This window comes from Thamnophis sirtalis, unplaced genomic scaffold (assembly GCF_051295495.1).
Source record: "Thamnophis sirtalis isolate CommonGarterSnake01/CBP01778 unplaced genomic scaffold, rThaSir2_p1.2 scaffold_14, whole genome shotgun sequence".
NCBI lineage: Eukaryota > Metazoa > Chordata > Lepidosauria > Squamata > Natricidae > Thamnophis > Thamnophis sirtalis.
This window is the reverse complement of record NW_028261394.1, coordinates 30,226,682-30,249,822: the sequence shown is the minus strand read 5'-3', so window position 1 is coordinate 30,249,822 and position 23,141 is coordinate 30,226,682. Positions and strand designations below refer to the sequence as shown.

At 41.6% G+C, this 23,141-nt stretch overlaps 1 protein-coding gene across 1 annotated transcript in view; it reads right to left on the bottom strand.

The window, feature by feature from the left end:
• The window catches only part of SLC12A4 (solute carrier family 12 member 4), a 65,076-nt gene that overhangs the window by 1,758 nt on the left and 40,177 nt on the right, over nt 1-23,141 (bottom strand). Inside the window, exons 12-23 of the mRNA XM_087729208.1 lie at nt 22,278-22,452; nt 19,706-19,824; nt 17,764-17,862; nt 16,029-16,148; nt 15,404-15,508; nt 14,059-14,227; nt 12,137-12,332; nt 9,226-9,395; nt 6,985-7,116; nt 6,796-6,903; nt 5,387-5,571; nt 2,853-2,986 (exon numbers count right to left, since the gene is read on the bottom strand). Of these exons, the coding sequence (XP_087585334.1) occupies nt 2,853-2,986; nt 5,387-5,571; nt 6,796-6,903; nt 6,985-7,116; nt 9,226-9,395; nt 12,137-12,332; nt 14,059-14,227; nt 15,404-15,508; nt 16,029-16,148; nt 17,764-17,862; nt 19,706-19,824; nt 22,278-22,452 (1,712 nt within the window). The remainder of the gene's footprint in view (nt 1-2,852; nt 2,987-5,386; nt 5,572-6,795; nt 6,904-6,984; nt 7,117-9,225; nt 9,396-12,136; nt 12,333-14,058; nt 14,228-15,403; nt 15,509-16,028; nt 16,149-17,763; nt 17,863-19,705; nt 19,825-22,277; nt 22,453-23,141) is intronic.

The following is a 23,141-nucleotide window of genomic DNA, read 5'->3' as shown; positions in this document are numbered from 1 at the left end:
CTACTCTATTTTATTCTACTCTATTCCACTCTATTCTACTCTATTCTATTCACAACATTAGCAGATATGCAGGTAGTCCTTAACTTACAACAGTTTGTTTAATGACTGTTCAAAGTTACAACGGCAGTGAAAAAAGTGATCTACGACCAGGTTTCACACTTATGACCACTACAGTATACCTGTGGTCATGTGATCAAAATTCAGAATAATTCGTATTTATGACAATTGTAGTGTTCCAGGGTCGTGTAACCCTTTTGTGACCTGACAAGCAAAATCAATGAGGAAGCCAGATTCACTTAACAACCACGTTACTAACTTGACAACTGCAGTGATTCACTTAACAACTGTAAAATGGGGCAAAATGCAATTAACAAATGTCTCATTTAGCAACATAAGTTCTGGGCTCAATTGTGGTCATACGTTGAGGACTACCTTTATACAAGGCTCATAAAATAAGCACACGCAAAACATTCGGAAGTGCTGTGGAAGGATTTTTTTTTTTGCCTTTTATGGAACTCCATGATAATCCAGTCTGCTGGATCTCGATAATATCAAGCTTTGAAATAGTGTGATGACATACAGCTTGTTGCATTTGACACCTTGTCTTTGCAAGCTGTGAGATCAATTGTTATTAAACTGCTTGATGGACCTGAAGACTAGCTGAAGAAACCAACAGTTCACTTGGAAAACCAGCCTCAAGCAAGAAAGCCCCAGAATAATTGCTGTTAACATTTGTCAAAATTCTGGAATCTGTATCTTATCAAATATGTTTGTGTGTGTGTGTGTATATACGTGTGTGTATGTATGTATGTATGTATGTATGTATGTATGTGTGTGTGTGTGTATGTATATATTGTGTGTGTATGTATGTATGTATGTATATATATATATATATATATATATATATATATATATATATATATATATATATATATATATATATATATACACACATACATACATACATACATACATACACACACACACACAACATATAACACATATATATAATGTTGTATTTGAGCTGATAAATAAATAAAGGGAGACTAGTATAGATCTATTTCAAGCTATTTAGCTCTCATCAGCTAGCCATACCCTTACTGAGATTAGAACCTGTGCTGTATTACATATTAGGCAGTTGTGTTAACGACTAAGGCACAAGGTTCTCCTCCTTTATCAGCTGAGCCAGGGAAATAGGTATGTATTTATTTATATGGTTGGTCTCTTGTGACGAGCCATAGACAGAGAAAGGAAACAGTATGCGTCCTCCCATATTTGGTATACCAGGGGTTGTGACACTAAATACACACACACACACACACACATTTATTTATTTATTTAAAAATTCCCCTCGCCTGAATTTCATTGTTGAGAAATATTTTCTTATGTGGCTTTTGGGTCCATCCACATGTTGTTATATTATATATATACCTATGCAATGAAATACCGGGGGGGGGGGGGGGGGCGAACCTTAGTGCAACATAAGTTGAACTGCAATTAAAATTTACTGCAGGGCAGTTTTATATTTGAAGGGATACTTTCTTGGAGCAGCTTTTAAGTGTGTAAATCAGATTGTAAGAAATAAATAACAATTACCAAGGAAAAGTTGCACCAACCTGAATTATGGTCCATTATTAATGAATCGTTTTTCTTAGAAAAGTGTAGAGTAGCGGCCAAAATTGTGGAAACCTTTTGGGAAAAGTGTACAGTGTTTTTGAGGTTTGATGGCTTACAACACCCCTTTTTTTTGGAGTAGTACCATAAAATTATATATCAATGGAAAGAAAATCTAATCAAGAATGTAGTGCAATTGTCAATCATTGTCAATATGATGACATATTTGTGTTTTTTTTTAAAGAAAAATAAAAAAGTTCTGTTTAAAAAAAAAAGAATGTAATGCAATAACTTTGCTGTTAGAATAGCAGTTATAAAGAAGAAAAGTGAAACACGTAGAAAAAATGAGATATACAAAAAATTATCACCATAGAAAAAATGAGATCTCCAAAAATTATCACCATGTCAGTTAATACTTAGTTGGGTAACCTGATTGTCTCATTGCCAAAACAATAACACTCATGCTCATTGGCTACAATCAGATGAAAGAAAGCTACCTGATATAACGTAAGCAAGTTGTGCTTCTTTTTTCTGTTATTTGGCTATAACTTTTCATAGAATACAGATAATTAAACAAACTTTGTTGCATTACATTCTTGATTAAAATATCTTTCCATTGATATATAATTTTATGGCATAATAAAAAAAGTGGCGTTATTAACCATCAAACCTCCAAAATAAACTTTTCCCAAAAGGTGTCCACAACTTTGGCCACTACTCAGTGGTGAAATCTAAAAAAAAATTGCCACCAAATTTTCATTTCTTATTTTCTCCATTGGTATATTTTGCTATAAACAGCATACATCCTCTAATTCAATTTCAGCATTTCTTTCAAATTTTTTCTACCATTAACAATATACGATCATTTCTTTATTTCTTAATTAGTTACGTAACAATAACAATCTATTACTATTCTACTAGTCTCTTTAGTCTACTAATATAACTCTTTTTCCCCGGAAAAAGAGCTCACAGCTGATTCGCACGATCCTCAAAGCTTCTTTTTTTTTTTTTACTAACGGTTCGCAGAACCAACAACAAGCCGAACCAAGCCGAACCAGGAGGATTTCACCCCTGCCACTACTGTATTTTGGGCTCTTGACGAATCCAAGAAATAGGAGTCCTATTGCTCACTAGCTAGTGGAGACCTAATGAAATTTAGATGACTCCATCAGAAGGTTCTACATTCAGATGGTTCTACACATTTTACATGGAATCATGGATTGCATTGAAAAGGATACAGTTCTCATCCCCCTCTGTGTTTTTGGGTGGACCAGGCATGTTGAGAAGAACAAGTCGGGCATCGTGGGATCGATTTACGATGACTTCGTTCAGCTTCACAGCGGTGTGCATCCTCCGGACATTTGACTGGTCCCTGGTGGGTTCAAAATTACATAGAAATCAACAAGAGGAAAGTACCTTACCCCAAGAAACATTGTTGGGATCCAGTTTAATGTAGCAGCTAAAGGTGCCAGATTAGAAACTAGGAGACTGTGATTTCTAGTCCTGCCGGGTGACTTTGGGCTGGTCACTCTAGTTTAACTCTCAGTAGAAGAAGAGACGGACACACAGTTTCTGAAAACGCTGCTACGACAATGTAAGAAACTTGTCCAGGCATTTACTGCCAAAAATCAAGACTGTTTTGAAAGCCACACACGCATGTTGTTTTGGGATGCTTCTCTGCCTGAAGTGTTATTTCTTCATCCCTTCTGCGGCGCGGAGGCTTCCTCCCCCCCTTCTGCGACTATCCAGACGCTCAGGGCGCGTGCGTGCACACGCTGGTCAGCGCGAGGCTTTTCCCAGCGGTTTTGAGCACGGTGGAGGAGAGGTGAGGGAATAAAACGAAAAGCCTTGCTGACAAGAAAACAATCCTAGCTAGGATCCTGTAAGGAAAAAACTCCTAAGTCTTCGAAGAGAAGGGAGAGTCAGAGAAACACTCCTTTCAGGCCGGAGACTGAGGTAATCTGGGAGAGTCAGAGGAGGTACGGAGGTGTGGCTCCAAAAGATTAATAACTCAGTCTCCAATAGGCAAGAAGGCTTGGGTAATACCCACGTGTTACTCCTCCCACGCCTTCTCTTCGGAAACTTGTCCAGGCATTTACTGCCAAAAATCAAGACTGTTTTGAAAGCCACACACGCACATTGTTTTGGGATGCTTCTCTGCCTGAAGTGTTATTTCTTCATCATTGTGTGTGTGTGTGTGTTCCATCCTATCAAAAAATCCCAAAAGAACTTGCACAGGTGTCAACAGTTGTGCATTCAAAACGAAGTGCAAAAGATGATGGCAATGATAATTATAATAATGTATTCCACCCTATTTACATATGAAAATGATTCAGGAAACAGCTCTTTCCATTTCATGTGTTGGAAAGCAAAATTAGCTCCAATGCATACACTGCTCTTAGTTAAGGTCGGTGTGTGATTGTATGCATGTATGTTTACGGACTCGACGCTGCAGATGGACCAACATTATACTTGGCCGCTGACAAAAACTGGAGCCAACCTTAATACTGCAGATTATAAGAGATGAAGAAAAGTAAACAAGCAGGAATGATTCATAACAATCTATTCCAGAGATGGGGTAAAAACAGTCTTCACTTCCTGATTGCATGGAGTTAATTAAGAATTGCTTCAGATTTCAACTTCAGGCACTTTGGGAAGGGAAAGGAAGGGGAGGGAATACAGGAGGAGGGAGAGAAGCAGGAGAGAAGGGGAAGACCATTTTAAGACTATCAGTAATTTACAGAAGGTCTCCCTCTCTCTTATACACATTCTAAACAGTGTTTTGGGAGCATTTACTGAAAAGTACAACAAAGCTATTATCCCTAGAAGGATCACAAAGCCTAAGAATAAACATACCCTAATTGGCAAAGGCTCTTAGCTAGTAGGCACAGTGCCATCTGAAATTACTATCTCAAAGTTGGGTATTCTCTACGTCCAAGTTGACATTTAGAATTGCCCCAATCCTGTAAGCAGATTCTTGGTTCAGGATATGCCCTGTCAGAACAGAAAACACATGTTAAGGACCTGTTCTGATCAGGGAAAGAGCCACTGATGGTTTTTCTGGGAACATGTGGGTACATCTTTCAATAAATGCAGATTACACCCTCTCATCAGCTAGAATTTTGAATGGTTTGGAGAACCGGCAAATACCACCTCTGACTGGCCCCAGAGTGGGGAAGGAATGGGGATTTTGCAGTATCCTTCCCCCATGAGTGGGGAGGGAATGGGGATTTTGCAGTATGCTTCCCCTGCCATGCCCACCAAGCAATGCCCACAGAACCGGTAGTAAAAGAAAATTGAAATTCACCAATGGACTCAAGTCTTGGTTTGTAGCTCTTTTGCTACCAGGAACTTTAAGATTTGTCTAAGGAGGGAGAGAGCCTACACTTACAGTCTGCTTCCTCATCAAAAAGTTTCCCTGTTTCTATTTATCAAAAGGATGGTGATGTTTAATTAGACAATGCCACATCTTTTGGGATGTTTTGGGAACTCTCTACCAATTTAATTAGCGGAGGAGAGCATGCATCACTCCATAATTAAGGAACTTTTGTTCTTGGCAGTATAGTGGTGATTTCTTTCAGCTGAACCTTTTCATCCAGGACAAAATAACAGTAATATGTTTAGATAGTATCAAGCAAAAAATAAATAAAAGCATCAGGATGAACATAGAGCCAACTCAAAGAAGATTTTCTGCAATATTAGTGACCCAAAGGATTTGGGTCAAAATAAAAACAGCAGAGTTTTCATTCCAGCGGAGATCTTGGATGCTTACGGTTTAAGACTGATAAGTTCTTTGAAGTGTTCCATCACATGATTTCCCATTTGATTCTCAAAGTCATGTTTAGCTTTTGTCCAAGTCATTTGGATCTTTTCAGGGATTGCTTCGCCTTCATCTTCCTCGTCGGAGTAAAGGCTCTCTAATCTTACGATCGAATGTCTGTCCTTCACCAGCTGAGCCTAGAAGAACAAAAGGTGAGAAATGGTTGTTCTTCAAAGGATTGTGCCCTGCTAGTCCAGGGGTCAGCAACCCGTGGCTCTGGTGCCGCATGTGGCTCTTTCACACCTCTGCTGTGGCTCCCTCTTGCCGGGAGGCTGCCCAATTGATAGGATTTTCACTTAGGACAGGTACAGAAAAAAGGATGCCACACTAGAAGGAAACTCTATGGTGGGAGAACCGGACTTCCGGTTGGCAGGGGGGAAAAGGATGCCACCCCAGGAGGAGACTCTCTGGTGGGGGAACTGGACTTCTGGTCAGCTCCAGAATTGAACAGGGGGCTTCCGGTTAGGACCTTAGTGGCTCTTTGAGTGTTTAAGGCTGCAGACAACTGCGCTAGTCCAATGGGAAATATTGTTGGGTTGTCTGCTTGGAGAATCACTGGTGGGACACAGATTGGAAGTAACTTGGGATGAGCAAAATGTCATGACCAAATAGTAGTGTAGCCAGGTCAGATAGACAGAATGTCACTGCAGCCAATGACCAATAAAAACACAATCAATAAAATGAACTACAGGAATTATTAGCGACCATTTGGGAAGTGAAGCTCACAAATACCGTAGCAAAATTTTGCTACTTTTAGAGAAAAGACGTTTATCTTGCTTATTTAAATAAAAGTTATGAGAGAGCCCTGGGGATTTAAATAAAAGAAGGGAATCAACTGGAGATGAATGTCCCTGTAGAACTGGCAATACAGAAGAACTTGGGCTGTGTCCCAAAGGTGCTTTTTCAAGAGGCAATTGGACTTCCTTGTTTTGAAGATGTTTCACTTTTCATCCAAAAAGCTTCTTCAGCTCTTCCATTCCCCACCATCCAGTTAGAGCTGAAGAAGCTTCTTGGGTGAGAAGCAAAACGTCTTCGAAGAAAAAACAAGAAAGTCCAGCTGCCTCTTGAAAAAAGCACCTTTGGGACAACCAAGACCTGGAGGACTGAGAATCCCCATAGACATTTAAACATGAGCTGTGGTTTCTGTAATACCCTTATTATTGTTAGATTCAATTTTGTACAAGGATTTACAACATCTCACAATGCAGGACATCCTTTGAACGCCTCCATGGCTTGTCCCGGCTGCCTATAGAAAATCTTACAGCCTGTTGATTTTGCCATCCTTGCTTCAAACATGAATATCTGGAACCCAACTGATGGTCACTCCACCATCATTTTACAACGGCGATTAGAAGACATACCTCCCTGTCTCTTTCTGTTTTGGTCAGCCTCATCTGCCTCAGCATCTGAGATCTCTGTTCCATCATCAAGGTCCGCTCGTAAGTGTAGGCTGAGATGTCACTGTTTTGCTAAAGGGAGGGAAAAGACCATGTTGGAACCAGGCTCGCAATAAGTAGACCGGCCCCTGAAGGACAGGAGAAGTCCATTACCATCTCCACCACTTCTACTTCTGCCTCGATTCGGAGGTGGTAAAGGAAGACCGCCAGGTCTTTCTTCATTTGGATGCTGTTATCGTCCATCTGGGCCACGGTGAAAATTCGCATTTTGCACTTTCGCCAAACCTGCGGAGGGGAATTTTTTTAATCCTCTCAGAAACATTCAGTCCTCTCTGCAGAATTCAACGAATTTGGTAAAGCACGCTTCTATGCAAGAGTTATTTGACAGCTTCATGCAACTATGCAAATACCGAATTTTTCAGAGTATAAGATGCTCCAAAGTATAAGACGCACCTAGCTTTTGGGGAGAAAAACAAGGGGGGGGGAAATCTGCCTCCCAGCAATTTGCCTCCTTGCAACAAACAGCAAACAGTACAGACAATATACATATATTTTGGTAGTGTTACATTTCAACTATACTTGTACAGATGCTGTTAAAATTGATGTGCTTTCTGGAAGTATAGTTATCCTCTGCTATTTAAAAGAAGATACAATAGCACCGGGCCTCTTCAGATCAAGCATTTATTTTAAAAAGCTTTTTCATTTTGTTAACTTTTCTAGAAAAATAATAACGCAGTCTTTAAAAAAATAAGTCTAATAATTTGAACATTCTATAGGCATTTATAGTTATTGACCTACCATCTTGCAGCAAACAGCAAACAGCCTGATTAGCACGAGAAAAAAAAATCTGCCTCTGCCTCCCAGCAATTTGCCTCGTGGAGCAAACACTCTCAGTTTAAGTGCACCTCCTGACCATCAGCTGCTTCAGGCTGCAGGGATTGCTATAGCCTATTGCAGCCTCCGCAAGCCCCATTTTCCCCGTTTGCTGCAAGGAAGTAAATTGCTGGGAGGCAGAGGCCAAAGGGTGGGGGACAGTGGGTGGATGAGGCTACATTCAGTGTATAAGACGCACCCAAATTTCCACCTTCTCTTAGAGGGGGGAAATGTGCGTCTTATTATCTGAAAAATACGGTATATGCAGGCCCATGAACGGCAGAAGAGATGGTTTGGCCTGGTGGTTAAGGCACCAGGCGAGAAAGTAAGAGACCGTGAGTTCAAGTCCCATCTTAGCCATGAAAGCCGGCTGGGTGACTTAGGGCCAGTCATGCTCTCTCAGCCCAATTTACCTCACAGGAGTTGTTGCCGTGGGGAAAAAATAAGAGGAGGAAGGTGTGTTGGATACATTAGTTGCCTTGAGTTACTTATAAAAATAATAAAGGTAAGAAATAAAAAAACCTAAATAAATAACTACAATCTACTTCTCGCAAGGTAAGTTTCTATACATTGTGAGAGGAGGAATATATCCATTGGAAAGTTGCAGGTAATAGGCCTAGGAGGAGCTTCCAGGCGTCATTGAACCAAAGTTTTAAACTAACATAATTACAAAATGCACCAGACATATTTCTACTGTGCTGACTTGTGTGCGCTGCATTTTCTGCAAAGTAGATACTTGTAGGGATATATTTAGAGCAGGAAGAATGAGATGGTGGGAAATGAGGAACTGAAAGTAAGAAGTGCCTGAGAGCTTCAAATGTACATGGGGGTTTTCAGAGAGTGACGGTCAGTAAGAAAGTAAGAAAGACCAAGGAAGTGAAACTATGGAGTGTGTATGTCAGTAAAAAAGGTCTAAGAAATGTGTCTTGAGATGAGAATGGGGTCCTTTGCTCAATAGCAGCCTTTGTAGGACCTTCTATCTGTCATAGGACCCATTGCAGTGGTTTGACAATGTGAGTTTTCTGTTGTTATTCGATCTTTTGCTTCTTTCTTTTGTTCCAATTGATTAGAAAAAAATAAACCTCTGATCTTAAAGTAAGATTTATTGCTTGTGGTTTCGTCTTTGGGGTTGTTGTTTTTTTTGAATGAGAATTTTCCTGTGACAACATCCTGTATAAATATTTGCATGTAAGCAAGAACAAGACTATTCCCTGCTCAGCCTTTTTAAACACCAACATTTCCATGCAATCCCTCTATGTACAGGTACATGGGTCGCAAGACACATATCATTCCCAATTCCCCACTCATAGGGCATCCGCATCAATCTTCTGGTCTGTGGGCCACACGGATGGGTAAGATGTGGGATTGCGGGAAAGCCACCAACTTCTCTCATTACAATAAATATGAGTTTCTTTTTTTGGAAATGTAACCCAAGAAATACATACAAGTACTACATCATCTCCTGCTTGAGCAGAGGGGGGGGGTTGGATTAGGAGACAGAAGGATAAAAAGCATTCTTACTTTATGCTGCTTGAGGAGAAATGGAAGCAGCATCAACATGCCTCCATCATGCACAATCCACCACACGTCAATATTTCCTTCATTGTAACGCTCATGGTTGCTGGGATAGAAGGACACATTTTTGGGTACAAGCAAGGCGAGGTGGGCTGCAGTTGTGCAACGGACAGTGTCTGAAATTAAAAAAGAGGAAAGACATTGTTGCTGAGAGTCAAATCTGATTGGCTGCAGAACTGGACTTGTATCTCATACTGGACAACCTGCTATGCATTGGTTATTGTTTCAGAGATATTTCCTTATATTTTCATAGATAAACAGAATCACCGTGAACGACTAGCCAAAAATACAGTGGAAGGAAGAGTGATTTCTGATTTCCTGCTGGCTTCCCCATTGTTCCTTGTGGAAAGCTAGTAGGGAGCACTGGAAATAATTGTCACTAATCGTGACAGTGCAGTAGCACTGAAGCAGCTACAACTGTGAAATTTCAGTGCCCTAGGGGGCAGGCTCTTTAATTTTAGACTCATTCGGTGAGTTACCTCTTCTGAGAGATATGGATTTCAAAATTATTGCCGCACGATGCACCATTTTGTTCCACTGAAGATTACAATCAGATACGGGAGCGTTAATAGTATATATGGGTAGATATGATCCCCGATTGGTTGAGATTACTGGAGGAATGACAGGATTGGAAGGAAATGGTCACCACCCACTCTCTGTTGAGTACAGAGTGACAAGTAGGCCACATAAAATTAAGAGGTAGCTAAAAGGACTGAAGAATTTTGGTGCATTGACTCCAAACAAACAGAACAAAAAACCGTATTGTTGGTAAACTTAACTAATATTTTAAAGACACAAAAACAACATTGCATGAATTTCAAGTTGGCAATGCTGTTGTGGTCCAGCAGGAGCCGTTGGAGCTGCCGCCAGACTCTGATAGCGAGGGGTCTTATGAGTCGGCCCTGGAGGAGGTGGAGGACCCTGGACAGGGTGCCGACTCTGAGCAGGGAGAGGAGAGACTGGTTAGCCACCAGGTGGCGCCGGAGCCTTAGATCAGAGGGAGTGATCCGGAAAACACTTGTGAGTTGTTTTGGGATGCACGCCATAGAAGGGTTACTCGGCGGCAAGAACAACTGCGTAATTATAGGAGATGATTACGCTCAGCTGGTGCTTATTAAGATCCTCTCCTGATTATAAAAGAGACTGCTTGTGCCATGCCCTTTTGCAGAAGTCAACGTTCACAATTAAGAGAAACTAACTTGGTGAATTGGTCTGCTGTGAGAGCTTGTTTGCATTGCTGCCTAGGTTTGTAGGACTTGTTGCCAGAGTGCTTATCTCTTTGTTTATTTTGGGCTTGCAGCCAACGAGAGTCTGGACTGATTAAAAAACATTCTCTTTTACGTTTGTTTTGGCTTTCGTTCCTGGACGGAGGAGTGGGGTCAGAACACAATGCTATTAACCTGGAAGAGTATAATTCTAGGATAGAAGAAATATTTGGCACCTTTGCTCTACCAGGAAAATATAAGAAGTCCTTGACTGCCCCCCCCAAAAGAAATTCTGATCTATCATGGCAGTCAATCCATGTTGACAAATCTGAGTTACTCAAAATAATATCCTAACTTGATAAACAGTAGTTTCCACAGTTCTTAAAAATAAAATTGTAAAAGATGGCATAAACCAATAATAATTAACATAGGCTAAAACTGAGATCAGCTCTTTGCTGGATTTTGGCCATAATATCCCAAGATCATTCTGTGCCCCCTTGTTTCTTGAGAAATATACAACTATGATTAAATGATGAAATAAGAAAGGATACAGGAGACTTAGGAAGAATCCCACATATAGAAACTCTTTTTTTCCGGCGGATGGAATTTTTTTAGTAAGATTAAAGTCCATCCAAATCAAGAGTTTTCAACAGAAGTCCTTGCAAACTCACAACAGTATCAAAGTCTGGCTATAATATACATCTGGATAAATGGCAAGAATTATGAGAAAGGAATAGGAAAATAACATTGTCAATACCGTGTAAAGAAAACTTATATAAAATGTTTTATAGGTGGCATCTTCCACCTGCGAGAATAGCTAAAATGTTTAGAAATTTAGCACCAAATTGTTGGAAAAGTTATCATAAATTAGGCATGTACTACCATATGTGGTGGTCGTGCCAAAAAATAAAAGAATATTGGCAGAAAATTCAAAGGTGGCTGATAGAGATAACCGAAGAGGAAATAGTATTCACACTAGAACTATTTATTTTGGGAATTATAAACAATAAATATAACAAGGGTGTAATTTACTTAACAAAACATATTATTACGGCAGTAAGAATGGTCTTTGCCCAAAACTGGAAAAACAGGGAAATTCCTCAAGAAGGGGAAATAATTAGGAAAATTCTGACTTATGCTGAAACAGATAAATTGACATGGGAATTGAAGAATAAAGACAAGTCAGAATATTATAGGATCTGGCACAAATTTTATCGATGGTTGGGATAAAAAAAGGAAAGATCCAAAATAAACAATGACTAAGATTTATAGAATGGAGATTAGAATTATGTATGAAACTACGATAGTGAAAATGTATAAGATAAGAACAAAGCAATATGATTGGAAATATGATATTTTTATATTTGTAAATATGGAATAGATCAAAGGTTAAAAAGCATGGTGGTTATAATGTATAACTTTATATCTTAGTATGTATGGCATTGATCTTGCCAGAATAGTTACACTGTGTCCAATGTTTTAATTTGTGTTCAATAAAAAACTTTTTATTTTTAAAAAAACAGTATCAAAGTTCTTCTTTTGAGTAGCAGGACAGCCATATTTTGAATTCTAATTAATCAATTTTAGACATTCTACTATTCACTATGGAAAACAATGCTTGAATCATGCTAACCAACATCCTTTGAACTTACCTATAAAGGTTTTCCAAGATCTAGGATCTTCACTCTGCCTCCAGCCATAGGGCCACCCCAAAACCACAGTATTGTGCTTCATGCCACCCAATCCACAGGACTGTATCAAGTGGGAAATGCCATCACGGACTTTATTAACCACAACAACTTGGCAAAATCCTTTGACCTTCTCAATTTCAATCATATTCTTGATGGCCTGGAAGACAAGCAAGGAGATCCAGGGGCCATCATTATGGGAAGCTGGCCAGAAGACCATTGAAAACACCAAGATCTGTCCCTTTTACAGATGATCAATCAAACTGCATTTTAGAAATACCTGTTGACATCCATAAGATCACTGGTGCAGAGATTTTAAACCAATGTATACTTAAAGAAGACTATTTATTTAATCACAATAGGGTGAGAAGAAACTAAATTGAATGCACAAGGACCCCCTCAATGAAGTGAATTGTACTCATGCTATTAAAATGTAGAACCTAGAATAATAGGGTTGGAAGAGATCTTGGAGGTCCTCTTGTCCAATCCCCTGCTCAGGTAGGAGACCCTATACCATTCCAGACAAATGACTGTCCAGTCTCTTCTTCAAAACCTCCAGTAATGGAGCAACCACAACTTCTGGAAGTATGCTGTTCCACCGATTAATTATTCTCACTGTCAGGAAATTTCTCCTTAATTCTAGGTCTTCCACCCATTACTTCTTATCCTGCTCAGAGGTCTTTTGGAGAATAAGTTGACCTCTATGACAGCTCCTCAATTACTGGAAGACTGCTATCATATCACCCCTAGTCCTTTTCTTCATTAAACTCAACATATTTAGTTCCCTCAATCATTCATTGCATGGTTTAGCCTCCAATCCTCTAATCATCTTTGTTGCTCTTCACTGCATTCTTTCTAGGGTCTCAACATCATTTTTTTTTGTCTCATGGTGATCAGAACAATATTCCAAGTGTGGTAGCAGAATCAATTAATAGAAGCTTGTTCCTGTTTGCCCTCTGAAATTATACTACAAATACTGTACCTGTGAGAGTTCCTAGATGAGCTTAAAATACTCAACTTAGGGTACTAATAAATCTGGCTACAGTAAGCTTTGACTGTTCGTTTCTGACAAATAAAAGCAATATATTCTCCACAATTAATTAGTTAAGATGTATCCAACCTAAAGTAATGTTTAAAACAAAAATAACCATGTTATTTAACCCATGACATCTTCCTTTCACCGCAGCAACACAAAATTTAGCTGCTGCCCACATAATGAATAGTTTGAAATGCTGAAAGAGAAGTTCATATAACATTTATGAGGGTGGTTGGTTGTTCTGCCATTGAGTTTTCAAGAGTTTTGCTTTGGCGTCTGTCTGCCTGCCTGCCTGCCTGTTTTTGAAGTCTTGTAAACATTTTTTACAATGTTTAGTAATTTTGGGCTTGGACAACCTGGAACTACGCCGCCTATGGTCTGACCAAAGCATAGTACACAAAATTGTTTGCTACAATATCCTACCTGTCAATGACTACTTCAGCTTCAACCTCAATAGTACATGGGCAAACAATCAATACAAACTCAAAGTAAACTGCTCCAAACTTGATTGCAGAAAATACGACTACAGCAACAGAATGGTCAATGCCCTGAAATACTCGACTCCATTGTTGCATCCTCAAACCCCCATATCTTTAACCTTAAACTGTTTGCCGTGGACCTCACCCCATTCCTAAAAGGTCCGTAAAGGAGGTGTGCATAAGTGCACCAGGGTCCCTGTCCTACTGTCCCCATTTATTCTTACCCATTTTGTGTGTCCATGTCCATGTTTATACTTATACCTGTTATCTCATACATGTTTGACAAACTAAATTAATTAATTAATTTAAAAAAAATTGGTCCAAGATCCCAGAAGATAGTATCCTTCACACCTGGTTTCGCCATGCCTCACCTGTTCAGCCGCCTGAGCTTCTCCATAGCTTTCCAGAAAGTTGCCTTGTATGGCAGTCCCTACAATGGTCAACCCCTTCCCGGCTTTGAGTTGTGAGGCGAATGTCAAGAGTCTGGGGTATTTCACATGCAAATCCTCATCCAGCTTCAGCAACACCAACAGTTGGGGTCTAAGAAGGAAGACAAGGAAGCAGATTTTGAGAGACAGAGGTCATGCCCGCCAACAACAAACCAGAATAAATTAAGCCGCTCTGCAGAGGACTGGCCCTTTGGGCTGTTCCCAAGAGACTTTGAGACATTTCAATGTCCGTCCGTCCGTCCCCCGCCCCCCGGCTCATTTTGGCTCATTGCAATTTGTTTCACGCAGAAGGTTTGGTCACAGCCAAATCCAATGCAGAGGGCACTGGTTTGATTTTTAAGTACCCTGAGACACCACAAAAGGCATCATATTAGTGCTGCAAATATTCTATGATTCAGGCAAACCCCTTCCCATACTTATATTCTGTCAGAGTGTTTGCAGTGTGGCTATTATGACACAACGCAGGAACAAAACACAGCACACAGAGACTTAAGACATTTAACAGTGGTTTATATACAACATATATCAGGGGTCAGCAACCTTAAACACACAAAGAGCCACAAAGGTCCTAATTGGAAGCTCCCCATTCAATTCTGGAGCCAACCAGAAGTTTGGCTGCCCCACCATAGAGTCTCCTCCTAGTGTGGCGTCCTTTTTCCTCTACCTGTCCTAATCGAAAGCCCTATCAATTGCAGAGCCGAACGGCAAAAGGGAACCACAGCAGATGGATGAAAGATCCACATGTGACTCCGGGGCCACAGGTTGCTGACCCCTGACATATACAGATATATACATGGTAGCAAATAACTGACAAGTAATCAGTCTTCTTCTTAACCTTACATGGAGAACTTAGCAATGGATTCAGGACACAAGGAGAGAGATACACTAAGAGAGAGATACACTAAGAGAGAGAAATACGTCCTCTCTTGGCTGCTTTATATAAACACCTCTTAAAGTGGTAAAGACTTTTGTGGACCCCTTCATAGTCTTAAAGTGGCTATACCAATGCTGGTTCATCTTCATTGCATCAGCCTTGCCTTTCAGAAGCTTTACAGTTGCATCAGCTTTACATTGGCTGGTTAGCTTTAAATCATCATTACCCTGGCAACCTCAAAGTTTAGCAACTGCAGAAAAAGCAGTCCTCAAACAGAGATTGACTATCTAATTTTGAATCACAGAGAAGTGGTCATGAAGTCAGGAATGCACTGACTTCCCCATGGGGGGAAAAGAAACTACACAACATTTACAATAAATTGAAAGAACCCACCGCCAGTTCTTGGTATGGGGAGGACCTTCTTCCAATCTCAGCAAAGCATACCGGGCAGCGCTTAGAGAGAGGCCCCGAATCCCATCACCCCATTCCTTCTCTGCCCTAGTAAAAAAAGAGAGCATCAGAATGGTTGGAGAAGAGCAGGCAGAGCTGGGGAGGGGGCGGCATTAAATGTGTCATCAGCTTAGAGTCATTACATTGCCACAAACAGTAGAAGCCCTCCTGAATTCCATTGACCTTATCCGCAGCCAATTTAGCACTCCACTTTAGTTGACCAGATTCTTGTGTTTAGGCTGGAATAAATCTATGTTGCAACATAAGATTATTCAGATCCTTTGCTCTTGTCAATTCAGGGCACTATTCTTTTTCATCGATTCAATACAGGTGATAGTCCTCAACTTATAACAGGTTACTTAGTGACTATTCAAAATTCTGAACTACCTACCTTGGGAGTTTTTATGTCCCAGAGTGCTAGCTCCCCCCTCTCCCTATAGACACACTATTTCCAGGGAAGCACCAATGAAAACAAATGTCTTCTTCACACCCCCACCAATGTTGACAGGGCCGGCTACTTTATATAAACAAGAAGCAAACTTCACACTTTCATTGAAAATTTACTTACCCTTGATACTCAATGTACTTGTAGATCATGCCAGCAATGAGCATGGCCACTAAAGCGTAATACCAGGAGGAGATGAACATCAGGGCAAGGCAGATGCTCATCCCTAAGAAGGACAGGGCCCTAAAAAAATAAAACTCAAATTGTTAATAGGTCTGCGAGGGTGAACCTGTGGCACACGGAGCTATATTTGCCGACACGTGAGCCATCAGCTCCAGCGCATATGTGTGCACCGGCCAGCTGATTTTTGGCCTACTGGGGGGGGGGGGGGGCAGGGGAGGCTTTGGGAAAGCCTCTGGAGCCTAGAGGGGTGAAAAACAGGCCCAACAGGCCAACCGGAAGTTAGGAAACAATTCGTTTCCAGCTTCTGGAGGGCCTCCAGGTGGCCAGGGAAGGCAGTTTTCACCCTCGCCAGGCTTCAGGAAAGCCTCCGGAGCCTGGGGAAGGCAAAAACTCTCCCTCCCTGTGTTTGTGGGGATATGTGCACATGCGTGAGTTGGTTATGCATGTATGTGCGGGGGAAATCGGGCACGCATGCGCAGGTGGGTGGGGCTCATTGCATTGTGGGTATGTGCACCTGTGCACAATTTTGGCAGCCTTTTAGAAAAAGGTTTGCCATCACTGTAATAGGTTATTAGAGCTGGATCCAAACATACAAGTATTTCTTGAAGGACAGCTGGAAGGATGAAAAGGTTCCAGAGAACCTGTGTTGGTGGCAATGCAAGTTTCTGCAGTCTCTGTAACAGTTTATTTAGGTATTCAGGTTGCAGATATTATCCATATGACACAATAAAGTATGAAACAAGGCCAGAGAAGCAAAATAGGCTAAGGCAGGGGTCACCAACCTTTCCGAGCTCAGGGACCTTAAATTCATAAGTTTAAATCCCACGGACCACTAATATGATCTGCCTAATGGGTGGGCGTGGTAAGGTGGTCATGTGACTGGGTGGGCATGGCCAGCTCGATGTCACTCACGTCGAGAGGCACCTTGCCAGCCTCTACTCACCCCTCCTCACTTGCCTGCCCGGGCTCCTTAGGGCCCCAATAGGAAGCAGTTGTTGGAGCTAAGCAGCCACCATGAGAAAGAGCTGGCAAAACAGCTCAGTTCAAATGGGATCTGACCGAGGAGGAGGCTCAGCAGAAGCACTCACTGAGGACTACGAGCATGGGCTTTCCAAGCAGAGGAAAGACCTGTAGGAATGCAAGGCCAGGTATTGGCGCCTGGAGGCTCAGCGGGCGGAGATGGTCAGCCAGTTCCAGGCCATGATGCAGTCCCACTGGAACAAGGCCCTTCAGCTTTTCACCACCAGCAGCAGTTCTCTCCAGCCTTCGCCCAAAGCCCCTCACCAGGAGGCTGAAGCAGACCCCAAGTCGGAATTTCTGCCCCCCTCCAACCCGCAGAAAAAGACCAAGAAGGGGGAGACTCGCTGCAGCAGCACAAACATTCATTGCACGTATCCGACCCAGGGGCTGTAGTTTGAGGACCCCAGATTTAGTACAATATAAAAAAAATGCAAATACATTTTCTGCGCACCACCAAAATTTTCTCGGGGGCCACCAGTGGTCCATGGACCACCAGTTGGTGACTGCTGGGCTAGGAGACATTTTCCAAGCATTTCTGGTTTCACAAATTCCCAAGTGTTTTGGGCTTTTGACTCGTAACATCTCATGATCATGAAGACCATTTTAGAAGCAACTTTCCTCCTAGCTCATTTACTCAAAAAAAAACACCTCTTACCAGTGGTAATACTTAAATCTGGGACGCCAGTTTGGAGTTCTTAAGAGAGTCTGCACTGCGCAGGCCAGGTTGACAAACAGGTAACACATTAGGAAAAACCTAATTTGGGAATGGCAAAGAGGAAGGAAGAGGAGAGGAGATCAGTGCATGAAAGTTGGCAGTTGCCCATTTCTTCATTCTGAATTTCATTTGAACACCTGTTTGCTTTCTGGGGCATCTTATTGCAGCAACTCCTGCTATGCACTATTTGCAGCCAGGATTTCTGCAGGGGATAGTCAGAAATGCCAAAGGTGGCAATAACAGTGTGATGAAAGCTCCATTCATTTTCCATGGGTGATGCACTTAAAAAACCTAATGAAGTCTCAACCACATCACTACGACTCGTCTTGACTTTTGTTAACATACCCTGCTGATGTTCCTGACTTGCCGTGAAAATGCAGGAAAGGAAAACAACAGAAGAATGAAAAAGTCTTCTGAGTTACCAAATATTAGATTTGTTCGAAGACTGTCACACAGCAATATGAGCAATAACTACATGAGAAATAACTGCAGTAATAGATTCCTCAGGTTTAACAGTGATGCATCAGAATCAACGCTAGGTGGCAGTCGAAAATGATCTTCTGCCATTGGGCCCCAATAGAATAAAAACACACAATCCACTTCTTATTTTGATTGCAACATTTTGTGGTACTTTTAAAGTGTATCCCAGGAAACACTCAGAAACCTACTGAGAATGACCCTAGTTGTTTCTTCAATATTACTGATGTTCCTTTGCAATCCACTAGACAAAATGACTCAGAACAGCTTATGTGCCAAAGATATGAAGTCATATTTGTGTTTAATAAAGCCAAATCTAGTAATAAGGTCTGAAATCTCACAAGGCTGCAACATCTTACGAACATAAGAGTTCTGGCATAAGCTGTCAAGAGATTTTGTGTGGGAAGGCTGACATCTAATGAAATGTTGGCCTTCACTCAAGTTCTCAGTCATTTTTAAATTCCAGTTTTTATTTTTGAAGCTGCTTCAAAAAGTTTCTTAGTGTTTATATCAAGTTTCTTCAGCTTAGATTCCTCCAGATGCATCAGTTGAAGACTTACAATCCCTTCTCCATAGGGCCAGAAATGATAAAGAATGAGCAATCTTCTAGATGTCTATGGAGATGTTGAAGTCATGGTTGTCCCAAATATGCTTTTCTGAAAGTCACTGGATTTACTTGCTTTTTCTTAAAGGTGAAGGTAAAGGTTCCCCTCGCACATATGTGCTAGTTATTCCCGACTCTAGGGGGCAGTGCTCATCTCCATTTCAAAGCCAAAGAGCCAGCCCTGTCCGAAGACATCTCCGTGGTCATATGGCCAGCATGACTAAATGCTGAAGGTATATGGAACGCTGTTACCTTCCCACCACAGGTGATTCCTATTTTTTTACTTGCATTTTTACATGCTTTCAAACTGCTAGGTTGGCAGAAGCTGGGACAAGTAATGGGAGCTCACTCCATTACGCAGCATTAGGGATTCGAACTGCTGAACTGCTGACCTTTTGATCGACAAGCTCAGCATCTTAGTCACTGGGACACCTTGTTTTTTTCTTATTCAAGGAAAAAAACCAAGAAAGCCCAATTGTCTTTAGAAAAGCACCTTGGGATCAATCCTCTAGGTATCTTCTAGAAGTTGGGAACTCTCACCAATGATCTGGTTGCGTATTCTCATCTTTAATTCCCATCATATTCCAAAACTTCTGAAAGAATAGAGAGGCTACTTCAACCTCTTCCATCTCCACTCGTCGGAGATCATAATCAAAACTTTTGATGACCACTCATCAAAACTTTCAAAATTTTCAACTCGGCTCAAAGGAAGAGACTTACAAAGCTGGACTATGCATGGTGTGCTTGGTCAGAGGCCAAAAGTCCCCCTTGTATCTAAAAACCAACATCTTGCAAACTTACATAGAAAGAATTGGGGCCACCATGTCGAGGGAGGCAATTAGAATGCCCAGCTCGGCAATCAGGGCTGTGAGCAGAAGAGCCCAGGTTGGTTCTCCATTTGCCTTTCCGTGGCCAAACACCTGTTTTAAAAAAAAGTGGGGGGAGGGGGAGGAGAGAGAAACAGAGACTGAAGAACAAAACTATTTTGTATGCCATCCTTTCATGATGAGTCACTTGAGCACCATTCATAAGGAACTGGTTGGGTTCATCTCCTGTTTGGTCAAAACAGTGGCTTCCTCCTCACTTCTGAGAGAAACATCTGTTTTTCTCTAGTCTTCATTTGGTACCGTAGGCTGATGAGAATTAGTTTCATACTCAGGAGTACGACAACTTCCCTTGGCTTCAGTTCCAGAAGTTATTTTCTTGCGGTCTTTAGCTCAGCCTCAGTGAGAACTTAGTCTAGCAAAGCCACTTAAATCCACCATATGGTGCTGATGTTTTGACAGAAAAATTGATCCAAATGACAGAGAAACAGCTTCTGATTGCAAGAGATCAGCATCTGTTTCCATTCACACAATGACTTCCAACACCAGACTCAGAGGTGGTATTCAGCAGGTTCTGACCAGTTCTGGAGAACTGGTAGCGGAAATTTTAAGTAGTTCAGAGAACCAGTAAATACTACCTCTGGCTGGCCACACCCCCATATATTCTCTGCCTCCCGAGTCCCAGCTGATCGGGAGGGAAGAGGCATTTTGCAGTAACCTTCCCCTGAAGTGGGGAGGGAACAGAGATTTTACAGTATCCTTCCCCTGCCACGCCCACCAAGCCAGGCCCACAGAACCGGTAGTAAACTATTTTGAATCCCACCACTGACTGGACTATAATATTTTTTTTCTCTTTCCCAGCCAGTTTAAGTATATCTGGGATTCAGGACAAGTACTGGAAATTAAGTTCAGAACAAAAGCTATTGTAAGTCAGAAAGTTATAAACTGTAGAGAAACTATAACAGCTTCATGGAGATTGACGTTGAAGTACCTTCAAGTCAGAACTCTCCCAAAGGTATTTTTTCAGGAGGCAACTGGACTTTCTTGTTTTTTTTCTTTTGAAGACATTTCGCTTCTCACCCAACACGCTTCTTCATAGTGGGGAATGGAAGGATTGATACTCCTTGCAGAAAGCTGATCATTTGCATCCTTTCAGAGGGTCATTGAAGCACTTGAGGGTTTGTCTGTGTCCTCAGGGTCACCTGAGTGGTGCAAATGGTTCCTGTAGTCTGCAATTTTTTCCTCTGGAAATCCATTCCTGCTCCCACACCATTCCAAGGGTCTTCATCCCAAATTGTATAGCTAAAAGCACCTTTGGGACAACCATGACCTGGATGACTGAGAATCTCTACAGACTTTTAAAGGAAAGATTGAGGACAAAAGAAGAAGGGGATGACAGAGAATGGGGTGGCTGGATGGAGTCACCAAAGCAGTCAGCGTGAGCTTAAATGGACTCCAGAGGATGGTAGAGGACAGGAAGGCCTGGAGGAACATTGTCCATGGGATTGCGATGGGTTGGGCATGACTTCACAACTAACAACAGACTTTTAGCTACACAATTTGGGATGAACACCCTTCAAATGGTGTGGGAGTAGGAATGGATTTCCAGAGGGGAAAAAATGCAGACTACAGGAACCATTTGCACCACTCAGGTGACCCTGAGGATACAGACAAACCTCCAAGTGGATTCAAGGACCCTCTTAAAGGGATGCAAATGATCAGCTGTCTGCAAGGAATATACATCCTTCCCCACCGTTCTGTCAGAGCTGAAGAAGCTTCTTGGATGAGAAGCGAAACATCATCAAAAGAAAAACACAAGAAAGCCCAGTTGCCTCCTGAAAAAAGCACCTTTTGGCACAACCATGACCTGGATGACTGAGAATCTCTACGGACTTCGAGTCAGAAATATATTATCTTGCAAAATCTGGCCTGTGATGTCTAGTTACAAAATTAATTTGGGCTCAGAGGAATGGTGATCTTGGAGCCTTTCCTGCAAATGGGCTCTCATGATTGCTGTCTGTTCAGCATTTGGGTTATTTTCATGCCAATGACACGCTTGCTTTTTCAAATGTAATAGAAGCGCAAATTCTCAAGATCAAACATTCTAGGAAGCTCCTTTTTCCAGGCAGTTTCTGCATCCTCTAGTTCCGTAATGGCAAATGTCTGACACGCAGAGCCATATTTGCCGGGAGGGCAGCCCTTGGCAGCCCTCAGCTCCAGCACACATGAACACACAGGCCAGCTGATTTTCAGCCTTCCAGAAGGCTGCAGGAGGCTGCCTTCACCCTCACCAGGCTTCGGGAAAGCCTCTGGAGCCTAGAGAGGGTGAAAAACAGGCCCAACGGGAAGTTCGGGAATGAACTTCCAGTTGGCCCGTTGGACCTGTTTTTCACCCTCCCAAGGCTTCAGAGGCTTTCCTGAAGCCTGGGGAGGGCAAAAAAGGCCCCAATGGGCAAACCGGAAGCTCGTTAGAAAAAGATTAGCCATCACTGCTCTAGTTCGATGCATCAAATTATTCCAATTTTCACTCTTTAAAAAAATGGACTAACCCTGAGGAATGGAATAATGTTATCTTTGGCAATTGCTTGAAGGAGACGCGGAGCTCCAGTGAGGCTCTGCAATCCTGCTCCACAGGTAGAGAAGAAGGACCCGATCACGATGACCCATGGCGTGGGCCAGGCCAGCGTGCCCACCACTATGTTCTTGTTTACGGCATCACCGTACCTGTGAGGAAGAGGAGGAGGAGAGACTTTGTCGTTTGAAAAGAGATTTGAAGTTGTTTCGTGTTTCCATCTGATTTTCAATTATTTTTCCAAGGATAAGTCAACTTACTCTACACATCAAGCAGGGGATTTCAAAGTTTTTTAGACCATGAAACATGTTAGCACCAAAAATAATCCCAAAAACCTTTAGTCATATATACATATATGACCTACATCTATCCATCTATCTATCCATCCATCCATCCCTATCTATCCATCCATATCTATATCTATACCTATCTATCCATCCATCCATCCACCTCATCTATCTATCTATCTATCTATCTATCTATCTATCTATCTATCTATCTATCTATCTATCTATCTATCATCTATCTATCTATCTATCTATCTATCTATCTATCCATCCATCCATCCATCCATCCATCCATCTCTCTATACATTCATATCTATCCATCCATCTGTCTATCTATCTATCTATCCATCCATCCCCCCTCTCTCTATCCATCCATCCATATTTATCCATCCATCCATCCATCCATCCATATCTATCTATCTATCATCTATCTATCTATCTATCTATCTATCTATCTATCTATCTATCTATCTATCTATCTATCTATCTATCTATCTATCTATCTCCTTTCCTTTACTTCTCTTCCTTCCTCTTCCCCTTTTTGCTTCTCCTCC